At 44.9% G+C, this 15,353-nt stretch overlaps 1 protein-coding gene across 1 annotated transcript in view; it reads right to left on the reverse strand.

Annotated features, from left to right (window-relative positions):
• LOC147692475 (E3 SUMO-protein ligase ZBED1-like) overlaps positions 1–15,353 on the reverse strand; it is an 83,824-nt gene that overhangs the window by 54,665 nt on the left and 13,806 nt on the right. Inside the window, exon 2 of the mRNA XM_086938683.1 lies at positions 5,295–5,449. Within this exon, the coding sequence (XP_086794809.1) occupies positions 5,295–5,439 (145 nt within the window). The 5' untranslated portion in view covers positions 5,440–5,449. The remainder of the gene's footprint in view (positions 1–5,294; positions 5,450–15,353) is intronic.

The raw sequence follows: 15,353 nt of genomic DNA on the forward strand, positions 1-15,353 counted from the left end.
GTACGGTGTGTATATGTGTGTGTGCTTTTCCGTACGACTTGCCCTTACCTGACGTGGACCGTACGAATCGCGTCCTCATATCCCCGGTCCGGATCATACTCATCGGGTCGTACAGCATGTGTACGAGTCGTACGGTATGTGTACGAGTCGTACGGTTCACGGTTTCAGCCTTGCAATACGTACGGATCGCGTCGATTCGTACGGATTCACGGAATACGGATCGTACTTCGCGACTCGGACGCACGGGTACGATTCGTACGGAGAGGGCTCCGAATACAAATTGTACGGACGTTTTTTTCCCCAAGTCGGAATCGACCCCTAAGTATGTGCCATGGTGAACTACAGATGCATTTTTAAGCCAGGTGTACTTTACACTCATTTTGAATATAAAGTAATCGAATCATACTCGTTTTACCCAACTATTTTCTTGAAAGATGTATTATTTAGAACCTGGTAGGGCTATTATGTGATTGGTGCACATAAGGCATATTTCTTGAATATCTTCAACATGGTTACTGATCGAAGACTCAAAAGACAGCTGTAGACAAAGCCACTTAAGAATTTGCTGAACTCGGTGGAAAAGGTATAGAGGGGACATTTGCATATCTCCCACGCAGTGGCGTTTTCTGGTAAAGGGCGTCGGGGCTCCACCTCCTTTATTTTTATCCCCCCAGCGTCGGCATTGCTATAGTTTTTTTTTAACTCATTAAAGGAAGTCTATTATAAAAAAAATGTACACACGTTTATTGGGGCAGGGCAGTTGATGTACTGACACACTGCCAGCCATTCCGATTCATTCCTAAACTTTCTTCCTCTGGGCGAGCCCTGGCACCTGAGTCTAATGTATTTGACGGGTGGATAAGCTCACATCCCTGAGGCCTGTGAGGTCATTAGCTCAGCAAAGACATAGACTCGAGCTCCAGTCTCCACCCCCTGATGACGTGTGGGTAAAGTTTGGCCCAGGCGCTTCAGGTTGAAGCCCTGAAGCACTGGGGATCCATGTCAGTCAGGGAGAGGCGATGATGGTCACCCCCACTCTTTCCCGATTCATCACAGCGGGTGGTACCTGCCCTATGACGAGTTTTGAAGGGGTGGGGTAGAGGCTGCAGGCAGGCGGGAAGCGCAAAATTCGATTTTGCGCAGTTTGATATAATAACTTCTGAAAAGACACTTTGCAGCCTCGAGGAGGTGTTGGTTTCCTGTGCTGCTAACTGCAGGACTTTGTTGAGGCCGCCATTTGATCTCCAGCGCTTCAACTTCGGACTCGGAGACAGGTCTGAATGGATTATTTCGGGCATGTAGTCAGAGAGGAGACAGAAGTCCTGCTGACTGGACAACAACCCTCGAACCTGGCAGGCGTCACTCGCACTGGCATTCTAGAACAAGCCCTCAGGAAGGTAAGCTCCATGGGAAAGTTTGGCAGTGCATACATTTGATTTAATTTGAAATAGAAGTCTTTTTCTGTTTTAGTGCACATCGTGATTGTATTTCAGAACATTTTTGTTGAAATGTTTTTATGGGAATGGCATGCTACTGGGACACAACATCCTAATTTAGTATTGCAGGATTTGTTAAAGAGGTCAACTGTAAAGTTTAAAAAGGAAGATGTGCTTTTTACAACAGAGGGAATGAAAGACTGCTTAAATGGTCTCTATTTATTTTTTTAAACTGCATGCTTCATTGCCAAATTTAATGGTATTCGTTTACCCTCATCGGGACGATGTAAATTGAAGTACTTCTTGCTGGTAATCGTGCCATGCATTGAATGCTGTTGGTAAAACCTGAAACTCTCGCATCAATCTTGTTTTTTGTTTTTGCTAATAAATATTTCCTCTATTCTGAACAGCTATTTTCAATTTATCATATAATTATATTTTGTTTACACAGTAATTTGTGACCGCTGGACGGACCAGTCGCACCTGTGAGCACTTTGTCCTTAATTGGCATAACTATGTGTCGGTGACTGGTTAATACTAGGGTATTTGTGCTGGCGAAAGGCCTGTGCTCTGCAGCTTCCCTCACAGTCCAGCTGCTTCTCGATCCTGATGTTTGATAGACAAAGATGAATACGAGGACAGGTCACAAACCTTATGTCTTCTTGCATTTTTCTGTAATGATGACAGTACACTTTTTGGTGGTTGATTAATCAGTTTTACGGTACTTTCCATTTTTCACTGTCCTGTTTTGAGTCTGATACCTATTTAATAATTTTGTTTTTCAATCAGTATCTTTTCAAGTAGAGACAATTTGTCTGAACAGTTTCCTGGTTGATGTAAACTGTAAAGTGGCACCAGGTACTAAAGTCACATGCAAAGATTGTTTTATGTTTAATATGTTTCATTTATTACATGCAAATATCAGGGAAATACGATTTGAATAGTATCAATACTTCTTACTGGTTGGACTATGACCTTTATGACCTAGGAGCAGCATGTTTTAATTTCCCATAGTCCAGAATGAGTGTTGGCAGGAAAAACAGGAAATACAATTGCACAATTATGTTGCTTGTCTAACACAGATTGGAGCAAACACATTTTGACTTGAATATCACAGAATGTTTTTTGCACCAGAGTAAAACTGAGAAAATAGGCTGTCTACTTGGGACTAGGGATATAAACCACGAATTCTGCTTAAAAATCATTTAATAAATGCACTATAAATTTTAGTAAATAAGTCTTACTCTGCGTATCATGTTAAGGATTCGAGGGGACCCGGGAAAGACATATTTGGGTGCCCCTGCCTAGAACTAATTCTAATTTTATCACCCATTTCCTGATGATTCAAGTCAACATATTTTCAGACAGAACTGAATTATATTTTAGACTTAAACAGTGTCACACAAACATAATTCCAATGTCTTGCACAAGACCCCAAACAATCCTTAAGATGACATAGGGTAGAAAGACATAGCTAGTGGTAGTTGGAGAGGGAGAGAGCTAAAGATTGAGTAAAAGGGTCAAATAGAGAAATCCCTTTCCCAGGGAGGGCCTAGGGAAAATTAAAATGTCTCTCAAATGGACTTGCGTATTGTAAAGCCCCGCCGGTCACTCAATGACGCGTGAGCTGGGGTGTTGCCACGTGCCAGGATTGATGCTAACGCAGCCGGTTATGGTTGTTGCTAGCAGTGACCATACATTCCAATGCAGACACCTAGACAGTGAGTGGCATCACACATATATTATATGCATCAACCCTTCCTTGTACTAGTATCTACAGGAAATGAGGTAACATGAGGGAACGTTATGGAATTAAGATTACCTTTACGTAATTGTGAATTTCTAATAGATGGTTACAACATTAAGCGACAGATGGGTTAATTTGCTTGTCTGCACCTTTCGTATTGAACCATGTGGTCTGTTGTAGTTCGCAGAACAGACCGATTTATCAAATTGCACGTAGCAGACAAGGTACATGCACAGCTTTTCAATAAGAAAGGCTGGTGTGTTTTACAACACGTTTGTTACAATAGAAGAGAATCACAGACTCAGCCAATTTTGGTTACATTTTCTGTAGCATAGCAAAGGTGGGCCATTGAGTGAAACTCGCATGGGTATAATCTAATGGGCATGCTTGTCTCTGCTGACTGTAAGCAGCACCCACCACCTTCATATAACTCAAACACACCTGAGAGATAAGCACAATAACAACTCTCCGCTACAGAGAAATGCAAGAAAACAGGTCTGGTTACTAAACAAATAATCAGCATAACATTTCTTTAAGTGACACCACCATTCGTGTATTTAACTGTTTTGTATTGCACTGGCTTGTAACATGGAGCAAGTTTGATGTTCTTGCTTGTGTCCTTGGTTTAATTGTGTAAGCTCCTCCAAGTGCGTTAGTGGGTGCAGCGAGACACAAAATGAGAGAAGAAAATCAGTGGTGTAGCAAGGGTGTCTGGGGAGTCAGTGCAAGTAGTGAAAATGAATACGCTTTCTCAAGTAAAGTCACTGAAACAAACAGCATGACAGGCTTTGCTCTAGACATTATTTTTTATTAATCTAAAATCATTTGAGACACGGTCCATACTAATGAATTACGCATATTTCACTGGCTGAGATGGCGCACATATCCCTGGTTTAAAGGTGCAATGCTGTTCGTCTGCATGTACATTTAAGCACCATTTTTTTTCTGGGCACAATTTGTTTTATTTTTGAGTAGTTAACATTCCACCCTGAAAGTATGGTAAACGGACGAAATGGTCCTAGAATTGCTTTATTAACCTTCCTGCTTTCTCAAATTTGCTTGAAAATACACCATTTGCCTACTCTTTTTTCAAAATTTTCATGGGGGGAAAACCCCCCCAAACCCCCCGTAGGTGTTTCAGGCTCGATCACGACGCATCGCAGTAAGGCAATTGTTTTACACCTCACCACTTTCAAATGTCACCAGCCGCCACTGCTCCGACAGAGAACTACGGCACGAAAGACAAGCACTGTTGGCCCAGTTATCATCTGAGTTCGTCTCCTCTCCCCTTCATACTTAGAGTACATAGCTTATAGACTTACTTTAGTAATGGTGCTAGCTAAAATGTTTATGCTCATTACTATATCCCGGAGATTAAGGCTCGCTGATCAGAAATGTGAACATTTTCAATTTAATGCACAAATGTGTGTGGATGCACAATTCCGGCTACACTGGGGGGGGGGGGGGGGGGGAGGAATGTAATCAGGGTAAAAATGCTTGATGTTTACCGATACTATGTTGTTGTAAAAATAAAAATTGTTTAAAAAAGAATTCGCTGAACCTGTTATAAAATAGGTAATAATACAACATATATTTAATCAACGGGAGAGTTAGGGTCACAAAGTCACTCTCGGAATGCCCCTGGTTTTTAGCCTCCAAAGTTGAGTGGGGGAAACTCTGTTGAGCCAATGTCTGTTGGATGAGTATGGAATAAGATGTGAGGCTGCATATACATTACTGGTAGGCAATGGCTGATGTGGTCATAAACATGACTGTGTGGTAACAAACCACAATTAACCATTGGTGTCCTGTGGCACACTCAGAATTGACCCCCGAGGTCACTGGACTCTGGACCATAGAAGTGGATAGGTTAGGTTAGGGGTGGGCAGTACTGCTGTGAACTAGGACAAGCGCAACCAACAAGAGGGTAAGCGTGAAATGTATCATTTAATAGCCTTGGCCTTCCACAGAAAAGGCAGATGTTTGTGTTTGGAACCTACAAGCAAATTGTGTTTGTATTTGTTGGTCAGCTTGTGACAGGCAGGCAGAGTGGATTGGTGGAACCTAAATTAAACCACCCCCATTCTGTGGGGCACACTTGAGTAGCTTACCCTCCACAGTCTGTGGATATGGATGCCTAATGATGTTCAGCGCATTTCCTTCTGCCATATCCTCCACCGTCACCTGGTCAGTTGCATCCCGCGCACTCTTGGAAGGCTTTTGCAAGAACATGGATACCCGCTTAGAGTCGGCCATTTAGTTGCTTCTGTGGAAAAAAATGGATGGAACAACAAAATAAAAACAGTTGAAAGTTAGCAGGGGCGTAAAGAAGATTCCAAACAAGATGAATGAATGCGTGCATGACGAAATGAAGGGGCTGTTCAGCGAATACAAAATGGTCACCCAGGTCACTGAGAAAGAGTCAAATAAATTACACTTTCAGCAGAAAAAACTGCTTTAAACGGAACATCAAGGATATTTGTATGGGGTACTTCAGCTTTGGTTTGTTCGCACATTTGCAAAGGTTATGGAAGGATAGTGCTGAGTAGATGGAGAAAAGCTTTACTGGATTCCTGTTTGCCTGAGCACCGGGAGGGCCTCACCTCAGGCACCTTACATGCTCACACCACCCAACATTCTGAGTGACCTGCCTTGAAATGGGTAGAGTCAGCCTACCAACAATTTCCATGCTCCCTCAATGACTTATGACCTTGCAAAGGAACTCCCCCTATAGTAAGTTAGCATTTTTAATCAGCAGTTCCATGCTGCAGATTAACCATCGACAAAAAGCAGCCAGCAATTAGTAAATTAGATCGGGAGTTGCCCAACTCTACTGACCATAGCAAAGCGAATAGCAATATAAAAAAGAACCTCTGACTTTTAACAATAATTATCTCTGATCTGCTCTACCAAAAATTCCAAAAGGGCTGACATAAAGCACCAAAGTACCTACTACAGTGTAAAATGGTAAATAGGCCAAACAGGCCATAGCAACACAATAAAACAAAGCCCAAGAAAGAGGCAGTAAAAGCAGAAGCAAAAAGATTTTAACATTTCATGGCTACCTTGAAAGCACAGATTGGCGTCCAGTCAACGCAAGTCCAACAACACCCCAGGAGCACAAGCATTTTAATTGGATTAGCAGTGGTGAGCAATAGGATTCTGTTCTGCCAACAACATTTCAATCAATAGTTCTCATCTTCGCTGTGTCAGTCACATTCGATGAGTACACCAGTGTGGCCATTAGAAGCAAACCGATCCCTGCTCTGGGCAGCCCAATACAAGTACTGCTCTTTATTCCACGGACAGTCCTGTATTAAGTTTTGCTTACTTTTTATCTTTGCTGATCCTAAAAGGAAAAGGATCTCTCAGTCGCTTGCCATCAATAGAATTTCTATTTGTTTGCATCTGACACAAATGAGAAAATTAGCCAGATTGTTAAAATTAAAACCATTTCAGCTCTGCACTACATATTAAAAGTAGGGGTAATTTCTGCTTAGATGTGTCTGTTACAATAAAAAGGGAATCTCTGCGCTGGGGGCACAACTTAAAAAGCAGCGCTTTCACAGATCTCCAACAATAATCCACCTATAAAGAGCTTTGCTATTCAGGTGGCTCCCAAAGGCAAAAAATGTATTACCTTGAAGCAAATGTTCGATATAACCATCTAAACTGCTACGTCGAAATGCATTAGTCATGTACAAGAGGGATTTCCTTCACAAGTCTGGTCTGAGCACCATATTTAGAGAGACAATTATGACTTTAGGTTCTTTATTAAAGTTAAAAGCAACCATCTTTGGGCAAGCTGCTCATTGTGAAGGGAGAGGTGACCTCTTTGTCAGGGGTGCAGCGAGAAGCTCCATATATCAATTACTGGAGATCTTACACTGAGTGACTTCAGGGAACAATTCCCCAGAGCATACTTTCAATCAATTGGGCACTTGGATAAGTTATCTGAAATAATTACCCCAGAATACAGATGCAGCAAAAATGTGTAGGATTGTTCCTGTGTCTGCAGGGCAGTCACAAGGGTGCAAGTGGGGGTGCATTGTGCCCCAGGTGCCGCACTTTAAAAAAAAAATTGTTTTAAAGAATTTTATTTTGAGCAAACTAGACCCAAGACATCGGGTATCAGAGCGCTTTACATGGGCACCAGTTTCATACATGAGGACACATTCATTTTTTTAGGCACAGGGAGATTAACTGATTTGCTCAGAATCACAGGATGTTGAACGTCGTTTCCGAGACACGAACCTGGTTCCCCAGCTTCGAGGTCGACCACTCTAGCAGTAAGACTACATCCTCTCCCCAAGAGAATGGGGCTTTTAAGGGCTCCATTCTCATTTTGCAACATTATTTATACATTTTTTAAGTGCAAGCAAGCTTGCTATCTTTATTATTAGAATACTGGCATGTTGGGAGCGCTTTTGAACACTATGAAGTGTCTCAGAGCTTATAATGGCTGGTGTAAGCATTATAGGCCTTTAGTGCCAACATTCCAATGTTTGTCTTTCTGTTTCTCCCTTTTTAACTTAGAGGATTCTAGCCTCAGTGGGTGGAATGTTCTAATAGCCTTCAAGCCCTTCTGTGTCAGTCTATATTGGTTGTTAAAGGCCCTTTCCCTTGTTATAGTCCCTTACTGCTAGGGTCCAGGGCCGGCAATAACTGGCATAGTCCTCAGTAGCGGGTTATGAGACTAGAATAATGAGACAGCTTAATAGTATGTGTTAACCAACTGTCAATTGTATTTTGGTTCATGTACTTTGATCTATGTTCTCCACCAGTGACTTACTGTAAGTGGTTTATTTGAGACATGGTACTACAACTTTAATTAAAAATACATTTAAAATGTAAAATAAAAAATAATGAGACAGCTTGAGTGGCCAGATTACTAGAGGGCAGCAGATGCCATGTTTTCTCTCTCCCTAAAGTACATTTTTGTAATACTTAAAAACAAATGCAGCTCATCGCATCCTGCCAAAACTGAAGAAATATCCAGAGGGCCCTGTATTTAGTTTTGGTCCCAGGACTGGCTGTACCTTCTAATATCCTTGACTCACTATTTGTTAAAGTTCTGGATGGTTAAAGTTAATCTCTTCGAAAGAAAAATAATAAATCATGAAGAGTATGTATCTGCAAAGGCACCCAAATTTGACTGCTGCAGATAGTATCATTCAGTGTCTGGTGCATGGAGATGCAAATCCTCAGCCAGCCTGATAAATGCTCAGCAAGAAATTCTAAATATGGAAAATGGATCACTTCTTGAATCATAAGGTTCAATCGTTAAAGCATTTGTCCAATCCTTCTCGTTTTCCTACACACTTACATGTCATGCATCCTTATTAATCCCTGCCCGTCAGACAGCAGAGACTGCTGCCAAAAAAGGAAGACTTGAAAACCATAGGAAGATTTTGACAAATGAAACAAACCTCCATTTGCAATTTTCACATAGCCTAGGGATAATTATTAAACAAGAACAGAAACTACATATGGAAGCTGAGGGGTAAGAATTGAAAAGAAAAGATAGGGTTCTACTGTGTAACCAAATATGTAGCTCAACCAAGGCAGACCAACGAGTGACTAGTGCAAAAGTGTGACAGAACGCACTAAATTCCTTGAGTAGGAAAAAAGTACCCATCAGTTCCCATTCGGTACCGCCTGTGAGAAGTTGGCCTGATATATGATGCTCACTAGTTCTAGTGATCACCTTGTATCATGCCAAGCAACCCTTATGATGATCGGTTGTAAGTCAACCTTATAGACCAGTTATCCTAGTGGTAACGTGGACAAAGCCGTCTTAGGCTAAACTCTGAAAGGCATGCGAAGCCAGCTGTATTACCATACACAACCCCCTTGAATAACAGATGAAAGGACACCACACAGATATATATTGAAAATATATATATATTTATTAACTACAAATATCCCCTGAACTCTTTATGAGCACAGAAGCACAAGCGTTAAACAAAACACAGTTTAAAATACACAAACGTTGCACAATATGGATGAGCCCTAGGGGCCACCTAAACCATATACTAAGAAAGTGGTATAAGAGATACCAATCGAAAAGGAAACAGACCTAGGGCCTTGGGAATTGCTGGAGCTGATCGAGACTAGCAGTGACTAAGTCGGGAAAGGCCCGCGGGACTCGGGTGCAGTGTTTAAAGTGCACGCACTCACCAATGCAATGTCTATGGTGCGTAAAAGTTATAGAGTTAGTTAGTTAGGAACCTTCCGAGTGACCTAGAAAGCTGAAACTTGGACACAGGCCCTAGAGGTGAGTACCAGTGTGGGAACACTGGCGTTGCTGAGTTACCTCACCCACAGGAAGCGGGTGCATAGGGTCGAAGTAGTGTCGGGTTTCGTCACGCTGGTCGATGGTGCTTGGAGCGGAAGATGCTGCAGGCGGCTCGATGTGAAGAGTTCTGGTGGATCCAAGGGTGGATCTGAAGTTGTGAATACCTGAAAGCAGAGGGGACAATGTTCAAAGTCACTAGCCAGTGACTACCGTGGAACCAGATTGGAACCAGGCGATGTCGGGTGCAAACAGGCGTTGAGGTGTAGCTTCTCTCTGCAGCCACGTGGACACCAGGGGTCGAGGACGTCCAGGAGTCGATCACGAGCTGTCCCACGCAGGCTTCTCGCTGTTGGCGGTGTCAGCAACTTGATTGATGCAAACAGGCCTTGGCTAATGCAAGCCACGCAGGAATCGAAAAAGGCTTATCACTCGGACCAGCAAGGTCAGAGCGAGTGCTCCTTTTTACAGGAGCGAGGGCAAGCCTGGAGCAACCAGACCCGCAGTGTAGTTTGTCGGTTTCGTCGCCAAGATGGCCGCTGACCACGTGGCTAGTGGCCGGGATGGCGCGTCGAGTGGCATAATGTAAAAGGGCCCCACGCAGATCGTGGAGATGCTGGGGGCTGATCTTCGGTGCAAGGGCTGCTCGGTGGTGGGGGTTTTCAGTCCCCAAAGCACAACGTCGAGGGTGCCTCTGATGCTGCGCAGTCAGCTTTTCGAGTGTCTTCCAAGAGGTCCGGTCCCAAGTCTCTCGGTGCCTCCACGGGTCCCTTCTTTGCAGGGACTGTGGATCGGGCTGTGAGAAGTCTGGGATTTTGGGTCTTGTCAGGCTTTGGGCTCGGGCTCCGGTGGGAGGCGGCGTCAAAGCAGACGTCGAGTCGCTGGTTGGTACCTGTGTTCACAGGGTGGCCACTCCTAGGCCACAAGGGAGATACTCTTCAGTCTTCTGTGCAGCAGAATGTCGAAGTCCAGTCGGCTTCTTAGTTTCAAGTTGATTCAGGATGATCTGAGGTGCTCTGGCACTGCTCCCACTCTTATTCCCAATCTGAGGGGTGGATCACCTGCTGGGTCCCTCCTCTGGGTGGGACCAGGAAGGAGGGCGGTTACACCCCCTTTCCTTTGTCCAGCTCCTCGCCAGGCCTGGGTCTGGAAAGTCCCAGGACCGGTTTGGACTGGCTTATGCACGGGGACACCTTGTGGGCCCCGGGCATGTCTGATTCTATTCAGCCCTGTCCTACCCAATACACAAAATCCTGTCTGGGGTGGTGCTCGCACCTCCCAAGGCAGGAAACCCTTTGTCCAAGCCTTCCTCGCTGGAAGGACTCCCAGAAGCAGGAGGTCAGACTTGTGTCTGTGGTGGCAGCGTCCATTTTGTGACGCTGAGGCTCTGGTTAACTTTAACCGGGGTTAAGGCTACACACATGTCGTGTCCCTCTAGAAGGGTGGAATGCTATCCCCGTCAACAGAACTGTCGAGGGGATAGTATTCCAAATCGTATGACACCTTACTCGACATGTTTTGATAAAGCCAAACCAAAGTTAGCATATAACCGCGAGGATTATAATGCACTTAAGAGTATATGGTATGGCAATATCCCGGAACAGCTAAGGGAGTGGTTCCTGACAGCTGCAGACAGGCTCAGCTCATGCTAGAGCACCATCTCACATATTTCCAAGCACTCTGCCTCCAGGATTGATGAGGCCTTCCAAAGGAGTGGCTGATAGGAACATGTGTCCAGTGAAGGTTAGATATAGGGATACTATATCTAAGTAAGAGGTGATTACACCAACTTACCCCAGCTGAGTGATCAGCCAGTTGTGTCAAATATGGAGGCCAGGTCAGGGGTGGCACAATACATGCTGCAGTCCCTGGTAGGCCTTGGAAACACCTATGCCCTGGGTACCTAGGGTACAAAGTTACAGGGGCCAATAAGGTGAACCAGTTCCAATTGTGTATGCACCTAAGGTACATGGAGTCCATTTTAAGGAGAGAGCAATCAGCCTGGGGCCCTTAATAGCAGGATCCCAGGCCAACTATGTCAAAAACCAGCTAAACACCAGGCAAACAGTTTGGGGGTAACCATAGTCAGATGTCCACCTTCCTACATAACCAAAAAAACGAAAGGAGATAAGGCTATCCTTGACCAGGTAAGCCTATATTGCCTAAGTGGCCTTATAAGGAAGTACCAGCTCTGGCTTGGTAACCCCCTGCCTCATGGTCCACTAAGCAATCCCTCACCCTAAGGGTATCTGAGGGTCTCCACCATAGGGAATCTCTACCTGTGGTGTGTCTTTGCAAAGTCAAAGGCTGGTGTTGAGATGGAGTACTGAAGTGAGTTTCCTCTGTAGGGCTCAGCTTCCTCCAATCACTCTCCACCATGTGTGCCTTTCTTTCTTTGACTGAGTTGCACTGTGCTCTCAGGGTCAACCTCTGGCTACCTAAAGCTGGAGGCTGGGTCCCTCTTGTTGGCTTACTGGAGGGATAGTTCAGGTTTGGGCCCTTGGGGTCCCAGGTTTGGCTGTGCCCAACAGAATCCATCTGTGGGAGGTCCCTAACTACTTTTAAGGGGGCTCCCTCAGGAGTCTTTAAAGTTTTCACCTCACTAGGGCTACTAGTTTCGGTGCCCCTAATCTGTTGATGGGGGTGCTTTTTTTGACAGGGGGCCCTTTGGGGCTCACTGTCCTTCTTGTCCTCTGCAGCCTGGGCTGAGTAAGGCAAGGTAGAGAGGGGCAGGTTACCTGCTCCAGACTGGGTCCCACCTGAGAAGGGTCCACTGCCATCAGAGGCTCTGCCAGGCCAGGCCTAACGACCTCTCGGGTAGCTCCTTCATCAGGGGTAAGATCAGTTCCCTGAGGAGGCTGATCCTTTCCTAATGTCTGGTGAGGGGGAGATTTATCTTCCTCCTCCATGCTCTCAGTTTGGGTGGAGTGATCCATCATTTCAGGCTTTACTACCGATATATCAGTTTGAGTTTGGGCTGTGGCCATCACAGCCCCACCAACCTTTTCAGGAGGAGACTCAGTTTGGGTATGGGCTGTTATCATAACAGCTCTGCTAATCTTTTCAGGAGAGAAGTTAGCTAAAGACGGGGCTGAGATTTGCTCAGCCCTCCCAACCTTTTCAGGAAAGACATCTTGGATTGGGGCTGTGGCCATCACAGCCCCACTAACCTTTCCATGGAGATTTACCATTCTAGAATGGGTTTGCTGTTCAACCTCAGCCCAGGCTGAGATTTCCAAATCATTACCAAGTAGGCAATCTACAGACACGTTTGCTGACACTGCCACTCTCTTTGGGCCAGTGACACCTCCCCAGCTAAGATTGACTACTGCCATGGGATGTTTGGTTTCTATGCCATCAATGTTTGTCACCTGATATTTGGCATCAGGTAAAAGTTGCCTTGAGGGGACTAGACATTCAGCCACCATGGTGATGCTAGCCCCTGTATCTCTGAAGGCCTCACCTTTCAAGCCAATGATGAGGGGCTCCTGTCTATACTTGCTCAAAGTGTTTGGGCAAGCAGTGAAATTGACAAACCCCATGCCAGTCTCATAGACACGAGTATCTGAGGTAGGGGACCTGGTTAGGCCAGAATCCGCCTGAGCTCCAAAAGTAAACCCACCCAGATTCCTGGGTGTACTCCCACTTCCTGGGGGATTACTGCTGGCAGTAACAGGAGGTGTTGGAGCTGGCTTTGGAGGTATATTCTCTTTATTGCCATTCTTGGGACAACAGCTGTCTGTTTTGTAATGCCCAACCTGTTTACAGGTATGACAATAAGGCTTTTTCTGGGTTGAAGAAGTGTCTTGGGACCCACCCCCATTCTTGGAGTTTTGGGGCCCTGGGGAAGTCTTTTCCTTACTTTTATCCCCACCCTTCTCTTAAGGCTTGGTAGTCTCTTTCTTTTGGTCACCACCCTGGTTCTTAGGCCTGATCCTGGTTCTGACCCATTTGTCTGCCCTCCTACCCAATTCTTGTGGGGAGGTCAGATCAGAGTCAACCAGGTGCTGATGTAGAAGCTGATTTTGACAATTACTTAAGATTTGCTCTCTCATAATTAAATTATACAATCCTGTATAGTCAGTAACGTTACTTCCCAGCAACCAGCCCTCCAGAGCCTTAGTGGCACATTCAACAAATTCAGACCAGTCCTGAGTCTGTGTCTTCTGGGTGTCTCTGAACATTAACCTGTACTGTTCAGTGGTTAAGCCTAACCCATCAATCAGAGCTCTCTTCAGGACCATGTAGTTTCTAGAATCCCCATCACTAACTGTGAGGAGTCTGTCTCGGCCTCTACCTTCAAAGGAGAGCCACAAGATTGCTGCCCACTGCTCCTGAAGGATCTGCTGTACTCTGCAGGCTCTCTCAAGTGCAGTCATCCATTTGTGGATATCATCCCCATCGTTGTATGGGGGGCACAATCTTACTCAGGTTTCTGGTATCAAAAGACCTGTCTTTATCCTTAGGGATAGTGCTGCCACCAGTGGATCCTAATTCACTCTCTCTAGGCTGTCTTGCTCTAGCAAGTTTCTCTTGGGCCAGGGAAACCTCTAATTCTTGTCTCTGGATCCTAAGTTCAGCCTCTCTCATTTTGGCCTCATGTTCCCTTCTCTGAGGACTAGTCATCTCCCTTCTGGAGTGACCATGAGAACCTCTAGAAGCCTGGGTGGTATTGGAGTCACCTGAGTGATTCCTCCTCCTCCTACGCTCCTGGTTAAGTCCACTTGGGTGTCTGGGCAAGGTCATCCTTGCTTCAGTGCCAAATACACTTAAGTTAGTCTGGTTAAGCCTGCTGACTAGCACCTGACTATTTCTGCCATCATCATAATCACTGCACCCCCCCCCTCTGTCTCCTCTTCTTCTTCCTCCTCCACATCTACCTGAGGAGCTCCAGTGACTTGGTCATCCTCATCTACCTGGACTATAGGGACAGGGGCATCAGTATTGTCATCTTCAGAAGGAGAGCCTCCTTCAGCATTCCCTGTGGGGTCTGCTTTAGAGGTCTTTAGAGTCTCAGACTGGTCAAAGCTCTCTCTAAGGTGGTCTGTAGTAGGGGATGGCCCTGTCTTCAGACCCCTTAAGGAACAAAGCTGCCTTAGTTCCTTAAAGGAAAAGGTAGCAAATTTGGATGGTGCCCCTGGAGGGTCACTCTCAACAGGAGTAAGTCCACTGGACCCCTCTGCTCCAGACATTGCTCTAGTGTGGGTGGATATGTTGCAATCTACCTACACTGGTGTTTACCTACTAAACCTATCTAGTAGTTGTAGTCAGGGTGTGCTACTCCCTATCCTCTACAACAACTAAGTTCAGTAGAACTTAAGTATACTAGTCTTGTTTTATATGTACCTAACAGGTACCTGTATGATCTTTCAAATGATACTCTCAAAGATTGTAATGTTAAAACAACAGCAAGCTCAGATCCCAATCCGCTGCTCACCAATGTGAGAAGTTGGCCTGATATATGATGCTCACTAGTTCTAGTGATCACCTTGTATCATGCCAAGCAACCCTTATGATGATCGGTTGTAAGTCAACCTTATAGACCAGTTATCCTAGTGTTAACGTGGACAAAGCAGTCTTAGGCTAAACTCTGAAAGGCATGTGAAGCCAGCTGTATTACCATACACAACCCCCTTGAATAACAGATGAAAGGACACCACACAGATATATATTGAATATATATATATATTTACTAACTACAAATATCCCCTGAACTCTTTATGAGCACAGAAGCACAAGCGTTAAACAAAACACAGTTTAAAATACACAAAAGTTGCACAATATGGATGAGCCCTAGGGGCCACCTAAACCATATACTAAGAAAGTGGTATAAGAGATACCAATCGAAAAGGAAACAGGCCTAGGGCCTTGGGAA

The sequence above is a fragment of the Lissotriton vulgaris genome, chromosome 9 (genome assembly GCF_964263255.1).
Source record: "Lissotriton vulgaris chromosome 9, aLisVul1.2, whole genome shotgun sequence".
NCBI lineage: Eukaryota > Metazoa > Chordata > Amphibia > Caudata > Salamandridae > Lissotriton > Lissotriton vulgaris.